The following is a 17148-nucleotide window of genomic DNA, read 5'->3' on the forward strand; positions in this document are numbered from 1 at the left end:
TCGTCTGAAGAGGGTTCAGCCCTACAGCTCAGGTGCAAGGAAACGAGCGCTAGCCCGAACGCTCCTCGCCCTGCCAGCCTCGCCTTACGGTCACGCTGTTGTTTCCTGTGCAGCGCCACGACGCGTACGTCCCTACGGTGAGTCGCACTTCATTACGCACATTGCAATAGACTTTTCAGCTCCTGCTGCACGCCGTCCCGGCGACGTCCCTGCCTGTTTCGGCCATCCCGTGGGCTGCCACTTCCCGGCTAACGTTCGCCTGCAGTCCGTGCGCCTTCCGCGCCCACTATCCAGTAGCGAGCATCTTTCTCACTCTGCGCGCAGCGCTCGCCACAGTTGCGGCGCGTCTGTTGCGAGGGCACGCTTCAGCTGCCCTTCAGTGGCGGTCCGTAGCGACATCATCGTTCGCTAGTAGAAGTAGTGCACACGACGATGTCTTCGACCCCAAGTATCAGGGTATATGAATCATCACGCTACCAGCGACCCTCCTATTCAAGCCCTGCGGTCGCCATGGCCATTCCAAACGCACGCGAAGCCGTGCCCCCGCCCTTGCCTCCTCCGCGTCACATTGAGGACCTAAGAGCCGGGCACTCTGATCCCGGTTGGCAATGGGGTAACACAAACAATCCCAAAGAAAACGGCTTTGGCGGAATTCGGCTCGCGACAGTCAGACATGGCTCGAGCTTGTACGGTGGATCTGGCAGCGGCCAGGTGCATCATCCACGGGACCTGTCGGCCGACCATCTTTTCAATGGTCGCGAGTCCTCCATCTCGCAGTCTCTCGACGACATGAGCTCTGAGGGCAGCAGGGACCACAATAGTGACGAGGATCGCAGCGGCAAGACTCGGCCATCGCTCGGTAACCACAGGTAAGAATTCTCGTGCCCATACGTTCCCTGTACTTTCTTATTATTGCCTGTCTGCCAATCAAAGGACCAGGCGCTTGCCTCGGTGGCAGTTGATGGGTGGCATGGGCCATCTCATTTTCCACTACCTCTATGCTTAGTCCCAGCCCATATGCATGTGTACAATGCATACAGCAAGCTATTCGTTGACTAACCACAACGATGAACCACAGATTTACAAGTGAACGACAGCTCGGTCAAAAGGCACTCGATCACTCATCACAGGCCTACGACAAGCAGCTTCTATCTAAGATCGGTGGCCCTAATACTCCAACGAGAACAAATGCACCGCCACTATCGAGCAGCGCCCAAGACCCGTCTACCGACTCTCGCACGCACAAATTGAACGGACAGCAGTTGAAGCCTCTATCTGTGCCCGATCGCCTACACCCCGACTCGCCTGCTACTAAGTGGTCACAGTCAGGCGTAACATCGCCTGGGTACACAGAGTTCCGCAGTCCTGTCTTCGACGGACCGGATGCAAGCAGAGGGGGACGTTACGGCAGCATCTCCACGCCAGGGCCGTTGGATGAAGCGCCTCTCCATCGCGGCAGCTACGACCATAGCATATTTTCAGATCACGAATTTGGTGGGATGGAGGAGAATGGCATGCGCAACCTCCACATCGAGGAGCGCAGTCCTGCAGGGTCTGACGAGTATCATATGTGCCAGAAGGGAGGCCTGAAACGGCGCGCCTCGTCGCCCCCTCCAGAGGCAGTGCGTGATGACCGGCCTACTACAAGTCGGGGATCCGGCTTGTATCACCAGCGGTCACAGCAAATGCTCGCTAATCGCAACACTCCAGCCTCGCGCTTTCAGATGCACCATGGATCACTATCTTCAGTGTCATCCTCGGGACCTCGCACTGGCTCACTCGGCTCCTCTCTCGGGTTTTCCACGGCGGCAAGCAGTATGACAAGTTATGGCAATGACCAACGCCTGTCCCCCAGTGCATTGTCGCCCTCGGGGCCTACGGAACTAGGCCCTGTCTCTCCGTATGCAGCTAGCAGGTCGCTAAACCCTAGCCCCCGCGGCTCTTTATCAAGGCCACAGCACCAACGAGGCTACTCGGAGTCCGAGCATCCTTCTCAGATCCGGAAGCTGTCAACCGAAAGCATCATTCACTCGCGACAGAATTCGATGGTCAACCGTATTCCTGGGGCGTACATTTGCGAGTGCTGCCCGAAGAAGCCCAAGAAATTCGACAGCGAAGATGAACTACGGTAAGTGGCATCCGTGCTTCCCCACCGCTAATCTGTCCGCCTCCTGCAAACATGCGCTGACTTGCGAGCACAGATCACACGAGCTAGAGAAGCAGTACATTTGCCAATATTGCCCAAATCGGTTCAAGAACAAGAACGAGGCGGAACGCCATCAAAATTCTCTGCATCTGCGGCGACATTCCTGGTCATGCGCTGCGCTCGCTGGCGTGCAAGCTGCTTTCCACCCTTCTCCTGCTCGTCCAGCCGCGGCCGACATGTGCGGATTCTGTGGCGAGGATTTTCCTAACCCCCCCAACTGGGACGCTCGAGCAGAGCATCTGAATCATGCGCACAAGTTCGGCGAATGCAATCAAGCCAAGAAGTTCTTCCGCGCAGATCACTTCCGGCAGCATCTGAAGCACAGTCATGCTGGTACGAGTGGAAAGTGGACCAACATGCTTGAAAATGCGTGTATGAGGGACGAGCCACCGCCGCAGGAGCGTGTCGGCTCCGTAGGCTCCATCTCTGGTCCATCGGTCTCTCCTCTGTCAGCGAAACCTGGAGTCATCAACGAAGCACACGATGAGTCCTGAGGAGTTGCTCTATGCCCCTCCAGCGAAGCATCACTTCATTTTCGATTCAACATTTCCGCATAGACGCTTATGCATCTTTACGGTCGAACAATAGACCACACTTACAGCAGCCGTCTTTCCGCAATTAGCACGGCTGTCAATCCCATTCCAGAAGTTGAAACATTTACACATTCCCGCATCTGGATCAGCACCTAGACGCGTATCTCAAATGGCGTTTCAATTGGCGACTGCATTTATCATCCTGTCCCACGATACTCATGGTAAAATCTTGTTGCGCAAAAGTCAAGCTTGGACTTAAGGCATTTCAGAGGCGTTTTCTCCGTCAACAATCTTGGTCGGTGTAAACACGGAGGTTTATTCATGTGTATACAGGACAGGGACTTCAATACATCCTCCAGCCAGCATTAGACATCAATACGAACATTGTCGAATACGACAGACTACTTAATCAGCTTCGATCTCAACATGACATCCGCACCAACCGCACGTCCCACTTGCCGGCTAATAAGACAGTCTTTCGTCGTATACAAAACACTTCACAGAGCTCCTGGTCACCTATGGCACAACAGGGTGTGCTTGTTATGCGGACCAGCGGAGAAGTCTCCGTGAAGAGCGCATCATAGGTGCCCCCGGTAGGTGGAAACACCCACGGTTGCTTCAAATCAGCATCAGCAACTTCGTGAGTGGCTTACGCAACGGGAATACGACAGCACCGGTGAAGGTGTTGCTTGTGTAATATCGTGCCATCCCTCGACCTATATATAGCAAAGAGACGGGAGATTCCATTGCAATCACGAAATGGTCATCGTCTTACCACCTGTTAGTATTGCGAACGTTGCAGTGTTACCATACACAGATATATAATCAAACCTCCAGATCAAAACAATGTCTGGTACGCATAGTGGGGTGGCAAATGGACTGTGTTCGTACTGGAACCCATCATGCTGTTGATTATCTGGCAATTATTTCCTATATGAGTGCAGCAAATGCGTCGTCGACGAACTTAACAGTGAGGCCGCGACATCTGCAGCAAGCAGCTTATGCGTGACATACCGAAGGAACGCCAGACCTTGTCAACGCCGACATCTCGCGACCTTAACCACATTTCCTGACCACGAAGCAGGAAGTGCTCGGCCGCAACATACAGCTTTGGCATGCGCATTGCGTGGCGTGGCCGGCAACAGCCGTCGAGAGTGACAACACGTACATGTGCGCCAAGCCCGTCACCACTCTCACCACCCCTTTCCGGCAATCGTCATCCAGTGTTACTGCAACCCTCGAAGGGGAATTACGACGCGGGATGACTTGGTAAGATCGGAATCGGGCAGGTGGGGGCTGACAGCACGAGTGTAAGCATTGCATGGCGATGTATGATTCACAATAGCCGTCGTAAAATAGTCTGCATGTCTGCAATCCTGAACGTGGGGCAGTGTAACGCGCGGAGACCGTGTGTACTGGTGGGGCGAATCGGCAGAGCACGTGTGTGAGTCGGCGGACGGCGTGTGTTACACGAGCAATGACTCGAGGAGGGCGCCTGAATGTCTGAGGGATTCATCATTCCTTCAGGACGAGACACGGGAGGCTGCGAACTGCGTCTAAAATCTGCGTCCCAGGCTCCACAAGGCAAGATCAGCCGGACATGATTTGCGATGGGGTTTCAATTGGCGGACAGCTACGGCAGGACACCCGCCACCATGACCCAATACCTCGCAGGCGAAATGTCTCTATTGGTGCATAGTATAACTGGTCTGGTGTCGTGAGATCTCCCACGATTCGTAACTTCGGGGTGTCCACCACCCTGCTCGCTGACTGCATCTCTTGTACCAAACTCTTGCATGATCTGGACCCGTGCCACCTGATACACATATGAACACATTTTTATTTGCCTGGCCAGTCGCGCGGCCGCTAATTGCTGACTGCGTTTCCAGCGGAGGGTTAGAGTTGGCTGCAGTCAGGATCTTGAAAAGCTAGCTGAGAACGACGATGGAGGGTTAAAGAGAGGTTTGTATGGTGGGTGAAGGCTGATCTGCATGCGAGGCACTCTGACACGCATGCATCATGGCAGGTTCTTCGGAACAGAGGGGAAGCTTGCGGGGTTTTGGAGGCGCTCGCGGTTACGCTTTGCGATCTCGGCGTTGCGAAGCTTATCCAGGCGCATCTGGTAGAAAGATCTGTGATTTTTCGTGAGCATCTGGATCATCAGTAAATCATACCGTTACGAAGCACCTACTTGGTTAGATGGTAGATTCGAGCGGTAGACTCGGTAATACCTACGTCGCTTGATTTGGTGAGCTCTTTGATCTAGGTGGTTGTCAGCAGTGACCACGACACATACTCCTTGATACAAACTTTTTCGTCCTTTGCTTTTTCGTCTTTCTTATCTTCTTCCTCTTCGTTACTCTTGGTCTCTTTATCTTTGTCCTTATCCTTTGCTTTCCGCTTCTCTTTCTTGATTCTCTGCTTCTCTTCGTACTCCTTTTTGACCTTCTCAATCTCGCGATCCATCTCTTCTTTCTTCTTGCGCTCAGTCATCTCCTTGACTTCATCTGCATCTGGCTGGCAAAAGCCGCGGTCTGAAAGATGGCCGATGCATACATAGAAGAAGTCCTGAACGCAGATGAACAACAGATCAGATCGAACATCTCTTGTCATACCTTGTTGTTCGGTGTGATGAGGACGCTTGAGGTAGGCTTATAGCAGATGTTGCAAGGCTTAGTCGCGTCTTCTGCGACCTTCCTGTGGTGCCAGGTGTTCTCAAATGGTGCTTTCGACATGGTGAAGATCAATGCGTGACCTCAGCGCCGCAGACTGATGCAATCGAGCCGCGCTCGGATCAGAGCCGAACGTATACGTGTCGTGTGCAGGGTTGACGGCGTGTGATCTCAGCAACGATACAGACTCGGAGGTTCAGTCTTCACAGTTTGGCGACGAGAATGGTACCGCGTGTCGAACGACCGAAGGCTAAGAGGAGAGGCTGAAGCTAGTCTTGATCGAGCCTGGTCTGGGTCGCCTTCCACTTCGAACATGACGCAGTCTACAAATCTTCAATCAACACATATGTTTTCAAGAGCTTTGCGCGCGCAGAGATTTTATAGCAACGGCTCTAAATTAACTCCATCCACGCTGCTGCCTAGGCTATTCTCACCATTAGCAAGCCTGAGGCACAATTCTTCAAGTCCAACATACTGCCCGGGTGCCCTTCTGTCCAAGTACTAACGCTTACAAGAAGCTTTCTCCTCCAGCCAAACTAGACTCACCAGATCGACCACGATGGCAGAAGAACTCAGTAAACTGCGCTACATCGATATCGGGATAAACTTCACCGACCCTATATTCCGAGGCATCTACCACGACAAGCAGCGCCACGACGACGACTTCGAAGACATCATCCAGCGCGCCCTCGACGCCGGCTGCAAGAAGTTCATGGTCACCGGCTCCGATCTCGCGGAATCCAAACACGCTCTCGAAATCTCAAAAGCGCATCCGGGACTCTGCTACGCAACTATCGGCGTGCACCCCTGCTCAGCAAAGCAATTCGATGATTTCCCAGGCGGCCCAGCGAAGTTGCTGAGCGAACTGAAAGAGCTGGCGATCCAGGCGAAAGAGGAGGGTACTGCGGTTGCGTATGGCGAATTTGGACTCGATTACGATCGGCTGTTTTTGACGCCCAAGGAGCAGCAGCTCAAGTACTTTGAGCTGCAGCTGGAGATTGCGGTTGAGGTGCAATTACCGCTGTTTCTGCATTCGAGGGCGGCGAGTGAGGACTTTGAGAGGTTGCTTAAGGCGAAGCTGGAGCAGTTGCCGAAGAGGGGGCTGGTGCATAGCTTTACGGGGACCGTGGAGGAGATGCAGAGACTGGTGGAGCTGGGATTTGATATCGGGGTCAATGGGTGTAGTATGAAGAGTAAGTCCTCGGCGCATTCGGCTTAAGTGGCTGCTGACTCGTTGCAGCGGATGAGAACATCGATGTTGTGAGGCAGATACCGCTTGAGCGGTTGCAGATCGAAACGGACGGACCGTGGGTAAGTACAATGTTCCTTGATCATATTTCTTGTCTAACGACTGCACAGTGCGAGATGAGGCCTAGTCATGCATCGGCTAAGTTCCTCAAGGACGCCCCGCCTCTGCCCAAGGCTGTCAAGAAGGAGAAATTTGTCAAGGGCTCCATGGTCAAGGGGCGGAATGAGCCTGCCACGATCCCGCATGTAGCGTACGCGATCGCGCAGATCAAGGGTATCGCCGTGGAAGAGGTGTGCAATGCGGCGTGGAACAATTCCATCAATATGTTTGGCCTTGGTGAGTCTGCATAGCGTCGTTGCTTCAACGTGCATATAGAGAACATAGAGCATGTAGAGGTTCCTTCACAGGATTCAATGGCGATCCCAAGTGACGTGCAATGTGTTGTACTGAAGTTGATTTGTACAGACAAAAGAAAATGTGGCTCTGGCCCGCATGCAAAATGACTTTCCTGTTCCCATCCCGGTACACATGCACTCTACTTCCTGTACCACATCCTTGTGATCTTGGTATGCCTCATCTTCTTCTGCAGCTGGAAGATGCCGTACATGAGCGCTTCGGCGGTGGGCGGGCACCCGGGCACATAGATGTCGACGGGCACGATCCTGTCGCATCCTCTTGTGACCGAGTAGCTGTAGTGATAGTAGCCTCCTCCGTTCGCACAGCTGCCCATGGAGATGACCCATCGAGGGTCAGGCATCTGGTCGTACACCTGTCGCAGCGCTGGGGCCATCTTGTTTGTGAGGGTTCCGGCAACGATCATGACATCAGACTGACGAGGGGAGGCACGGAAAATGATACCGAGGCGATCCTGGTCGTATCGAGGAGTGGACAAGTGCATCATCTCGACGGCGCAGCAGGCGAGACCGAAAGTCATGGGCCAGAGGGAGCTCTGACGGGCCCAGTTGGCGACTTGGTCGAGAGTGGTCCTGTTCCAGCGCGTTAGCCACTGTTGCCACGCTGATCTGTCCTCTCCTCTCCTTTGTTCCAGGACCGCACGTACAGCGCATATTGCATGGCACCCTTCTTTCCCTCCTGGCTGGGCAGTGGCACTTCGCGGCGCGCCTGCTTCATCGGGGGCGGTGCGCCGGGGTTGCCCTTGATGGTGGCGGGGCTGCTCATCGTCGTCGCATTGTTGGAGGAGCTCGAGGACAAGAACGCAGCGCTGCCGGCGCGGAATGGCAGCAGGGCTGTTGCGGGTTTGGCTGGCCAGAAATTAGCTCCGGGGCAACGGTAGCGTTCGAGCGGGCGGCGACTGACCTCGCAGAGCCATTGAGGCACCGTACCGTGTTGTCGACAGCATGTTGGCGACGGGTATCAAAGAGCGAGTCCGGTGGAGGAGTGGAGAGGCGGGCGTGGGGTGGCGTTTGGGGATGGCAGTCGCGATGAAGTCAATGATCGTGCCTCGCCAAGCGTCGATTAGCTAGCCGCTTTTAGGAGCCATCTGATAGGCCGGACATGCGCATCGCTCCTCACCATCGCCTGTTCGGTCTACCCCGGCGAGACCGCATCACCAAAGCCGTGACAGTCCCAGGGTCCAGTGACATCGGTCAGGATACACCAGAAATAGTTGATGCAGAGCAGAGATGGCGGGCAAGGTACCTTCGATATGCTGTATTGGCTACATCGGCAAGCATGTACGTGTCACGTCACGGGGTATCCTCTTCAAGAACGGGATGTGTATGCACACCATGCAACGAGCTGACTGGAACCTTAGAACAACCCGTTGCACATCTCGCTCTTCCCGGCAGGAGAAAGAGCGCCTCTAGAATTCCAGTTCCTTCTCTCGTCGTGTCTGGATATCTTCGAGGCTCGACTTCCCTTCAAGACAGCAGACCAGGACTTTGGGCTCCTGCAGGCAGTTGATGAAAGACTGGCTATGTACGGCTGGCTGACCAACACTGGCGTCAAGATCGTGGTCGTGGTCGATATGGAGGGCAGACCAGCAACAGCATTGGACAGCAAGGCAGCAACAGCAGTGGGACTACGAGACGCAGATCTCAAGCCTGTAAGTCTGTCGAAACCCCCAAATTGTGCCACACTCACTTTCATCAGGCTTTCAGAGCGTTGCAGACAGCATACATAAAGCTGCTGCGGAATCCGTTCTACAACCCGGACGAGCACTCACCAGTCACAGCCAATACGGAACAAAAGATTGGCTCCACACAAATCACCAGCCGGAGTTTTATTCAGGAAGTAAAGCGAATAGCAGAAGCATGGGTCCCAGGCATTACCAACCTATGAGTTCCCGATAACCACCATCACGATACCAGGATACCACAGCATGAGACGGCGTTGGGCGTACGGGAAGACTGCCATAGAAGCATCAGCAATTGAAGTTGTATACAATACACCGACTCTCGCGGACCCCAACGACGAAACCGTCGTTCTCGATTATGAGATCGAACGCGCTAATGTCCAAATCAGGCTAGTTCGATCTCTCTGCACCTCGGGTTGCAGACAAACGCTCGCAGCATCAATCATTCCTTTCCCATGTCGATCAAATGCCTCCTCATGGATCAAGTGTCACAATTACCAACCCACTGGTCCTGTACAGAAGTCTCATAGCAACACAGCAAATTCGGCCTGACCCGGGACAACATCGGTTGGCCTGTATGACGTCTACCATTCGGCGCGCGCCAAGACAAGGTACATGGACTGACCAAATCAACAGTGCATCTACAGAAGCTGTACGACCAACTCATAGACTATGAACCGAGTGTGGAATACTCCAAACGTCTCGGGCAACTCACCCGCGCCGTCAATGCCGGCCAAGACGTGCCGCCACCGCCCTCGACGGCTGCTGCCGAGCTCGGCAGCTTCGACCGCAGCTGGATATGGAAGACGCTCGTGAACCAGAAAGAAGCCCGCGACTCGCGGGCGCTGACCAGAGTACTGACCGACCACGACCAAGCAATGGCTCTGCAGAGTCCCAGGGGCCTCATGCTGCACGGCGAAGTCGGCACGGGCAAATCCATGCTCATCGACCTGTTCCAGGAAAGCCTGCCCAACCGCAAGAAGAAGCGCTGGCACTTTGACACGTTTATGCTGCACACGATTTCGAGACTGGAGCAGCTGAGGAAATCGAGGGCGCTGACGCGAGCCGCGGATGGGCGGGACGAGTACAGCCTGTTGCTTGTTGCGCGCGATCTCATCGAGACCAGCCCGATCCTGTTCCTGGATGAGTTTCAGTTCCCGGACCGCGTGGCGAGTAAGATCCTGTCGAATCTGATGACGAGCTTCTTTCAGCTTGGCGGCGTGCTGATCGCAACGAGCAATCGCATGCCGGACGAGCTGGCCAAGGCTGCGGGTGTAGAGTTTGCGAGGCCGGCGCCGGGGGGTGCATTCAGCAAGCTGGGGTGGGCGAGTCGCGTGCCCGGTTTCGGCGTGAGGGATTCAGGGGCTGGGCAGAAGGGCGAGTTCTTCCAGTTCCTGGAGCTGCTGAAGGCGAGGTGCGAGGTGTGGGAGATGGAGGGTAAGAAGGACTACCGGAAGCTTGAGATTGAGGAGGGCGGCGGCGTGGAGACGTCGACCTCTGCATCCGACGCTGTTTCGATGGCGACTGCAGGGCTTCCAGCCACGGGCCAGTCCGAGACGCCAGAACCATTGTCTGTTGATGCTACGCTGCCAAAGAACTATCTCATCCAGCCTACCACCGTTGAGGAGATGACGACGTTTGCCGAGTCGTTCAACGCCCTCATCGAGCGCGCGACTTTGCACCCCTACCCCATCCCCTGGACGCCCGCGACACTGACAGTCTACGGGCGGACAGTCGACATCCCCGCGCAGCACAACGGCGTCGCATTCTTCACGTTTGACGAGCTCTGCGGCGCCGTGCTGGGGCCCGCAGACTACGTCTCCCTCGCGTCGAGCTTCCACACCTTCATCGTAACCGACGTGCCGGTGCTGACGTTCCTGCGCAAGCACGAAGCGCGGCGGATGATCACGCTGCTCGACGCGCTGTACGAAGCGCGGTGCCGGCTGCTGATGACGGCCGCCGCAGGCCCAGAGGACACGTTCTTCCCTGCACCCCGCGGCGAGACGGGCGAGGAAGTGGTCGACGACGCCGTCTACCCAGAGACGTACTCGGAGATCCACCAAGACCTGACCTCCCCCTTCCGGCCCAACATCTCCTCGTACGGCACAAATTCGCGCGCGATGCCCGACGACGCGCTCGAAGACGACCCGCCGAATCGCGCGCGCCGCCAGGCCGGCCTATCGCAATCCGACTACGGCGACGAGGAGGCGCGGACGCGCGCGAGCATGGCGAGCTCCGGGAAGAAACCCGACTTCGCCAACGTCCGCGGGCTGACGGGCGAAGACGAGGTGTTTGCGGTCAAGCGCGCGCAGAGCCGCATCTGGGAGATGTGCTCGGCGCGCTGGTGGAGCCGGAGCGCTGTCCCTGCGTCGTCGGCGGCGGCGGAAGGGGAAGGGGGCACCGATGCAGCGACGCAGGGGTGGTGGAGGCCGCTGAGCAAGGAGAGCAGGCACTGGGAACGCTCGGCCGCGCGCGCGCCAGCAGCAGTCCCAATACCACCCAACACAGCCCAGCTACCCGCCGCGACGGAGATCAGGCTCCAGCAGGACCGTGTCGAGGTCGAGAGGGAGAAGCCCGTGCGCCCCGCGGAGGAGTGGAGCAGCACGCCCGGCGTGCCCAAGGACAACGACGTCTTCAGCGACGAGGAGCTGGAGCGCATGTTCCGGCACGGCGCGAGTCCGTTTCGCTCGACCAGCGATGCGCCGCCCAAGTTTGGCGCGGCGCATGCGTGGGGCGTCACGACGTGGGGGAAGAAGGCTGGCGCGTGGGGGAAGGGGGTGGAGGGGTTGAAGGAGCGGAGGAAGGAGGAGAAGGAGGAGAAGGAGGAGAAGGAGGAGAAGGAGGAGAAGGAGGAGAAGGAGGAGAAGGAGGAGAAGGAGGAGAAGGAGGAGAAGGAGGAGAAAAAAGAGGAGAAAAAAGAGGAGAAAAAAGAGGAGAAGATGGAGAAGAAGTTGGAGGAGGAGCTGAAGGACGATGTTGCAGAGGAAGAGGGGAAGAGCGCGGATGAGGCGCAGGCGAGCGCGAAGACGAGCACGGGGGACAAGGTGCCGTGGACGCCGTCGTAGATTGTACCATGGTTTGATGCTCGTTGAAGTGCTTGAAGTGCTTGCAGTGTTTAAAGTGCTTGAAGTGCTTAAAGTGCTTGCAGTGTTTAAAGTGCTTAAAGTGCTTAAAGTGCTTGCAGTGTTTAAAGTGCTTGAAGTGCTTGCAGTGTTTAAAGTGCTTAAAGTGCTTGCAGTGTTTGAAGTGCTTGAAGTGCTTGCAGTGTTTGAAGTGCTTGAAGTGCTTGCAGTGCTTGATGTGCTTGAAGTGCTTGAAGTGCTTGCAGTGTTTGAAGTGCTTGAAGTGCTTAATGTGCTTGCAGTGTTTGAAGTGCTTGAAGTGCTTGATGTGGTTGCAGTGTTTGAAGTGCTTGATGTGGTTGCAGTGTTTGAAGTGCTTAATGTGCTTGATGTGCTTGATGTGCTTGAAGTGCTCGATGTGCTTGAAGTGCTCGATGTGCTTGAAGTGCTTGCAGTGCTTGCAGTGCTTGCAGTGCTTGACGTGCTTGCAATGCCGTACACCGTCGCATACTCTACAACAACTTGTCGCATACTCTACAACAACTTGATGCGGTTCACCGTGCTTGCGCATGCACATCCCTCGCTACTCAAACCACGGGTCCAGTCACTGGATCCTGCCCCTGTTCACGACAAAGGCCTCGAGCACGGCCAGCGCAGACCACAGCCTGTTCTCGGCCTCGCGGAAGACGAGCGAGCGCGGCCCGTAGAAGACGTCGTCGCTGACCTCCTCCGGGTGGCGGGGCAGGCAGTGCATAAACGCCCACTTGTCCTTTGCACCTGCGCGCGCGGCCAGCTCGTCCGTGATCTGGAAGCCGGCAAAGTCCCGGATGCGCTTCGCCGACTCGTCCTCCTGCCCCATCGACACCCACGTGTCGGTGACGAGCACGTCGGCACCCCGGGCGGCCTCCTCGGGCACGGTGGTCTCGACGAGGCGGCCGGGCCGCGGCGACGTAGCGGCGGCGTGCAAAACAACGTCGCGCATGGGCTGGGGCATCTCGTAGCCGCGGGGCGTGGCGACGCTGATGTCGATGCCCAGCTTGACGCAGCCAATCGCCAGGTCGAACAGCACGTTGTTCGCGTCGCCGATCCAGGCGACCTTGAGCCCCTCCAGGCCCAGCGAGGCCGGCGACGCGCTCGGGTGCGACTCGGCGATTGTGAGCAGGTCGGCGACAATCTGCATCGGGTGGTACGCGTCGGAGAGCGCGTTGATGACGGGCACGGCGCTGTGCTGCGCGAGGGTCGCGACGTCGCTGTGGGGCCCGACGCGCGCGACAATGGCCGCCGTCATGGACGAGAGCACGAGCGACGTGTCGTAGAGGGACTCGTTGACCTGCGCCGTGTTAGCGCGCGCTCACGCCCGGGCGGGCGGCTGGAGGGAGACGGACGCCCAGCTGGATGTCGTCCTTGCCCAGGAACATCGGGGCGGCGCCGAGGGCGGCAATGGCGCCCTCGGTCGAGACGCGCGTGCGGGTGCTGCGCTTGCTGAAGGTCATGGCGACGGTGCGGCCGGCGAGCGACTGGCGCAGCGCGAGCGGCACTTCGCCAGTCGCCTTGATGCGCTGCTTGTGGGCGTCGGCATTGCGGACGAGCGTGGTCAGCTCCGCGGGCGAGAGGTCGGCAATGGACAGCAGATGGCGCGGCGCAGAGCGCGACGTCTGCGCGCTGCTCGCGGGAACGTACGTCGACAGGCTGTAGCTGCGGCGTCGGAGCGGGTTGTTGAGCCTGCGCGCGGCCGTTGTCGCAGGGCGGAGGGCGAGCGTCGCGGGGCGGAGGGCGAGCATGGCGGGCCGGATTGCCGTGGCAGAGCTGAGGCGGGCGGATGGGAGCGTCATGGACGTTGCTGCAGAGCTGCACAGTCGCGCATGGCCGCGCGCCCCGTCTGTGTCACCCAGCAGGAAGTTTTTGGGCCGAGTCGGGCCACGGGTCCGCGCTAGGCCCCAGACTGCGGTGCGTCAGCGATAAGCCGCGCTGGTGGGCAGCGCCCGCGTAGCTGAGCGCCGTGCAGACGTGCAGACGTGCAGACGTCAAGACACAGCAGTCGGCGCTCTTCCTGCCCTCGACGCCTGCAGCCTGCTCGCACCTCCGACGGCCTCCAGCAGAGGAGCATCTGAGCTGCTTCCCGACGGCCTCCCAGCAGAGGGACACCTGAGCTTCCCGACGCCCACCGCACGCCATGGACTCGCCCGACGGCCCATGGGGCTCGACCCGCACGTCCAGCTCGCGCCCGGCATCGCACCAGTCGCGCCGCACCACCGAGCAGACGCCGCTGCTGGCCAACGAGGACCGCAGCGACCGCGACGACCACGACCGCGACGATGACGACCGCGACGATGACGACCACGACCGCGACCCCGACGACGACGACCACAGCGACGACGACCACAGCGACGACGCCCGCGGCTCGCCCGCGCAGACCCGCCTGCTGCGATCGCTGAGCGCATCGTCTGGCAGCGGCAAGACGCCCGCCTGGAAGCGCCGATGGCCGAGCATACTGGCGCTGGTGGCGCTGTGCCTCGTCGCCGTCGGCATCATGCTCGGCTTCCTGGCCAGCGAGGGCATCGACGAGTACGCCATGCAGGCCGTCGGCTTCACGCCCACCATGCTGGCCCTCGACGGCCTGACTGCCCACGGCGCCCGCGTGCGCATCGAGGGCGACTTCTCCATGGACGCGTCGCGCGTCAAGAAGCAGGGCGTGCGCAACATGGGCCGCCTGGGCACCTGGTTCGCCCGAGAGGCTGAGACGGGCCCGGTCGAGGCCGACGTCTACCTGCCCGACTACGGCGACGTGCTGGTCGGCACCGCCAGCATTCCCGGCGTCAGGGTCGACATCAGGAACGGCCACACCACGCACATCTCCCTGGTGGCCACTGTCGCGCCCGGCTCCAGCGAGGGCATCCGCAGTGTCGCGCACGACTACCTCGATGGCCGCCTGAAGCAGATCCGCGTCCGCGGCAAGGCCAGTGTGCCGATCCGCTCTGGCATAATCAACCTCGGCAGGCAGACTGTCGAGCACGCACTCGTCTTGCACAGCGGCGACGTCCCGGGCCTGCCCAAGTACAACGTGACGCGGCTGACCCTCCGAGAAGCCGGCCACGGACGCACGGGCCTGGGCGCCTCCGCCTCCATCCTCGTCGAGAACAGCTTCCCTCCCGTGTCGGTCAACGTCCCTCCCGTAGCGGTGGATGTCCTGATCGGCGGCTGCGCGCCCTCGGACAGCCACCTCAAGGTCGGCACTGCCGAGACGCCCGAGCTGCACGTCCGGCCGCAGACCGACGTCAGCGTCAACGTCACCGGCCACGTCGAGAAGATGGCCGACCCGCTGACCCAAGTCTGCCCCGACTCGGCAAAGTCGCCTCTCGACGCCTTCATCGGTGACTACATGAGCGGCGACGACGCCACCGTCTACATCAACTGCTGCAGGTTCCCGGACCCCGCCACCCCCGACTGGGCCCGCCATGTCCTCCGGGACATGACGGTGGCCGTGCCTTTTGGCGGAAGGGAGATGGGCAGCCTGGTCAAGAACTTCTCCATGGCCAACATGCACTTCTCTCTGCCCAGTCCCTGGGCGGAGCCGGGCACGCCAGAGGCCAACCCCTCCATCTCAGCGACGGTCAAGGTCGACATTGGGCTGCCAAGCGAGATGAAGTTCCCCCTGGACGTCAACCAGATCAAGGCCGATGCCGACATCTTCTACAAGGAGAAGCTGCTCGGCAAGATGAAGCTGGACAAGTGGCAGCGCGCCAACTCGACCAGGATCGAAGCCCACGGCGGCGGCGGTCCCTCGCTGCTGGTGCAGTCTGAGATTGAAAAGGCGCCAATCGAGATCCAGGACGACGACTTGTTCAGCGAGGTCGTGCAGGCCCTCATCTTCGGCGGGAAGCCAATCAACATGGACATGAAGGCCGCTGTTGACGTTGGCCTCGACACCCCCATGGGCAAGCTTGCGGTCCGGGGCATCCCCGCCCACGGTACCGTGCCTGTCAAACGTTAGTCGTCACCTAGTTCGTGATCCTTGCGTTTCCCGCCTGGCAACTGCTAACGTCTCCCGGTCCAGCGATTGGCCGCGGCAAAGACCACAACGGCACAGACGGCGGCGGCGGGGCCCCGTCCATGATGGACCGCCTGCACCTAAAGGTTGGCGACATGGCCATTGTGGGTACTTCGCCCACCTCCATCACCCTCCAGATCAAGTCCAACTTCACCAATCCCACAAACTACACCGCAACTGTCCCCTACTTGAACATCAACGTCCTCGTAAACGGGACCCTCGTCGGCTCGGCCACGGTCGAGAACAGCACCGTCCGCCCCGGCAACAACTCGGGCACCCTCGTCACCGTGCTCTGGGACCCGTACGGCTGCGGCGGCGCAGACGGCAAGGCCGTCGGCGCAGAGTGGCTCTCGCAGTTCATCTCAGGTACACTATCCGCCCCAGCCTTGCACCCGCACACCTAACCAGCCCAGGCTTCAACGTCTCGCTCACAATGCAGGCCCACAACGGCACCATCCCCACCCAGCCCGCGCTCGGCCACCTGCTCAGCCGATTCCCCATCACCGTCCCCGCACCGCACATGTCGGCCGGCGACCCGTCCGACGACCCGTCCGACGACCCCGCCGCGCCGCCCTCGGACGGAAAGCAGCACTTTATCCGCTCCGCCACAATGCACATACTCTCCTCCACCGCGCTCTTCACGCTCTTCTCCCCCTTTAGATCAACGACAATGTACCTCACCTCCCTGAACGCAACGGCCTTTTACGACGGCCACGAGGCCGGCAAGATCCTGTACGGCCTGCCGTTTGCCGTGCCGCCGGGCCTGTCGGAGAGCCCGCGGCTCCCTGTCGACTGGAGCTTTGGCAGTCTGGGGTACGAGGCTATCCGCAAGGCCCTCGGCGGACAGCTGAAGCTCAGTGCGTTTGCGATTGTGGGCGTGCGGATTGGGGAGTGGCGCGAGACGATTTGGTACAAGGGTGGCAAGATTGGCGCCAATGTCAGGCTGTGATGCGTGTGGGTGTGTTTGTGGGTGTGTTTGTGTGGGTGTGGGTGTGTGGGTGTGTTTGTGTGGGTGTGTGTTTGTGTGGGTGTGTATGTATATATTCTCCAGACGGCGTGGTGGCGTCTGGATGCTGGTGTTGCGCGTGGGGGCGCGGTTCTTTGTAGTTATTCAGCTTGTTTTTCTTCGCGTCGATGAATGTGTCGTTGACATTGTACGGGCCGGGGTCGGCTCGTCCTGACGAGACACTGACGAATGCGTGGCCTTGTGGACTCTCTTGAAGACTCTATTGTCTGCAAGCGACTCATTGTCTGCAAGCGACTCTACTGTCTGCAAGCGACTC

The 17148-nt window shown here is 58.6% G+C and overlaps 8 protein-coding genes across 8 annotated transcripts; 5 read left to right on the top strand and 3 right to left on the bottom strand.

Annotated features, from left to right (window-relative positions):
- Window positions 1-432: 432 nt before the first annotated feature.
- On the top strand, window positions 433-2700 carry M421DRAFT_100903 (uncharacterized protein; the record flags this gene model as incomplete). Its single annotated transcript, XM_033586578.1, has 3 exons — window positions 433-869; window positions 1079-2128; window positions 2202-2700. 3 exons carry the CDS (start codon window positions 433-435, stop codon window positions 2698-2700), a joined length of 1986 nt encoding a protein of 661 aa, XP_033448837.1.
- Window positions 2701-4282: 1582 nt separating this feature from the next.
- On the bottom strand, window positions 4283-5626 carry M421DRAFT_420477 (DUF1742-domain-containing protein). Its single transcript, XM_033592499.1, has 4 exons — window positions 5355-5626; window positions 5050-5307; window positions 4931-5001; window positions 4283-4871 (listed from the first exon to the last, which is right to left on the bottom strand). Exons 1-4 carry the CDS (start codon window positions 5472-5474, stop codon window positions 4757-4759), a joined length of 564 nt encoding a protein of 187 aa, XP_033448838.1. The 5' UTR covers window positions 5475-5626; the 3' UTR covers window positions 4283-4756.
- Window positions 5627-5759: 133 nt separating this feature from the next.
- On the top strand, window positions 5760-7364 carry M421DRAFT_420478 (deoxyribonuclease tatD). The gene is made up of 3 exons (XM_033592500.1): window positions 5760-6604; window positions 6652-6722; window positions 6771-7364. The coding sequence occupies exons 1-3, from the start codon at window positions 5971-5973 to the stop codon at window positions 7008-7010; spliced, it is 945 nt and encodes a 314-aa protein (XP_033448839.1). The 5' UTR covers window positions 5760-5970; the 3' UTR covers window positions 7011-7364.
- Window positions 7080-7924, bottom strand: M421DRAFT_420479 (NADH-quinone oxidoreductase). Its single transcript, XM_033592501.1, has 2 exons — window positions 7720-7924; window positions 7080-7646 (listed from the first exon to the last, which is right to left on the bottom strand). The coding sequence occupies exon 2, from the start codon at window positions 7592-7594 to the stop codon at window positions 7196-7198; it is 399 nt and encodes a 132-aa protein (XP_033448840.1). The 5' UTR covers window positions 7595-7646; window positions 7720-7924; the 3' UTR covers window positions 7080-7195.
- Window positions 7925-8303: 379 nt separating this feature from the next.
- M421DRAFT_62726 (Sedlin) lies at window positions 8304-8961 on the top strand (the record flags this gene model as incomplete). Its single annotated transcript, XM_033595993.1, has 3 exons — window positions 8304-8354; window positions 8435-8725; window positions 8773-8961. 3 exons carry the CDS (start codon window positions 8304-8306, stop codon window positions 8959-8961), a joined length of 531 nt encoding a protein of 176 aa, XP_033448841.1.
- A 260-nt stretch (window positions 8962-9221) lies between these two features.
- Window positions 9222-11820, top strand: M421DRAFT_62567 (uncharacterized protein; the record flags this gene model as incomplete). The annotated part of the gene is made up of 3 exons (XM_033595980.1): window positions 9222-9330; window positions 9392-11331; window positions 11404-11820. The coding sequence occupies 3 exons, from the start codon at window positions 9222-9224 to the stop codon at window positions 11818-11820; spliced, it is 2466 nt and encodes an 821-aa protein (XP_033448842.1).
- A 601-nt stretch (window positions 11821-12421) lies between these two features.
- Window positions 12422-13598, bottom strand: M421DRAFT_62754 (ornithine carbamoyltransferase mitochondrial precursor; the record flags this gene model as incomplete). The annotated part of the gene is made up of 2 exons (XM_033595996.1): window positions 12422-13147; window positions 13203-13598. 2 exons carry the CDS (start codon window positions 13596-13598, stop codon window positions 12422-12424), a joined length of 1122 nt encoding a protein of 373 aa, XP_033448843.1.
- A 749-nt stretch (window positions 13599-14347) lies between these two features.
- Window positions 14348-16814, top strand: M421DRAFT_62858 (uncharacterized protein; the record flags this gene model as incomplete). Its single annotated transcript, XM_033596008.1, has 3 exons — window positions 14348-15803; window positions 15905-16231; window positions 16279-16814. 3 exons carry the CDS (start codon window positions 14348-14350, stop codon window positions 16812-16814), a joined length of 2319 nt encoding a protein of 772 aa, XP_033448844.1.
- Window positions 16815-17148: the final 334 nt, after the last annotated feature.

The sequence above is a fragment of the Didymella exigua genome (genome assembly GCF_010094145.1).
Source record: "Didymella exigua CBS 183.55 unplaced genomic scaffold M421scaffold_13, whole genome shotgun sequence".
NCBI classification, from domain to species: Eukaryota; Fungi; Ascomycota; class Dothideomycetes; order Pleosporales; family Didymellaceae; genus Didymella; species Didymella exigua.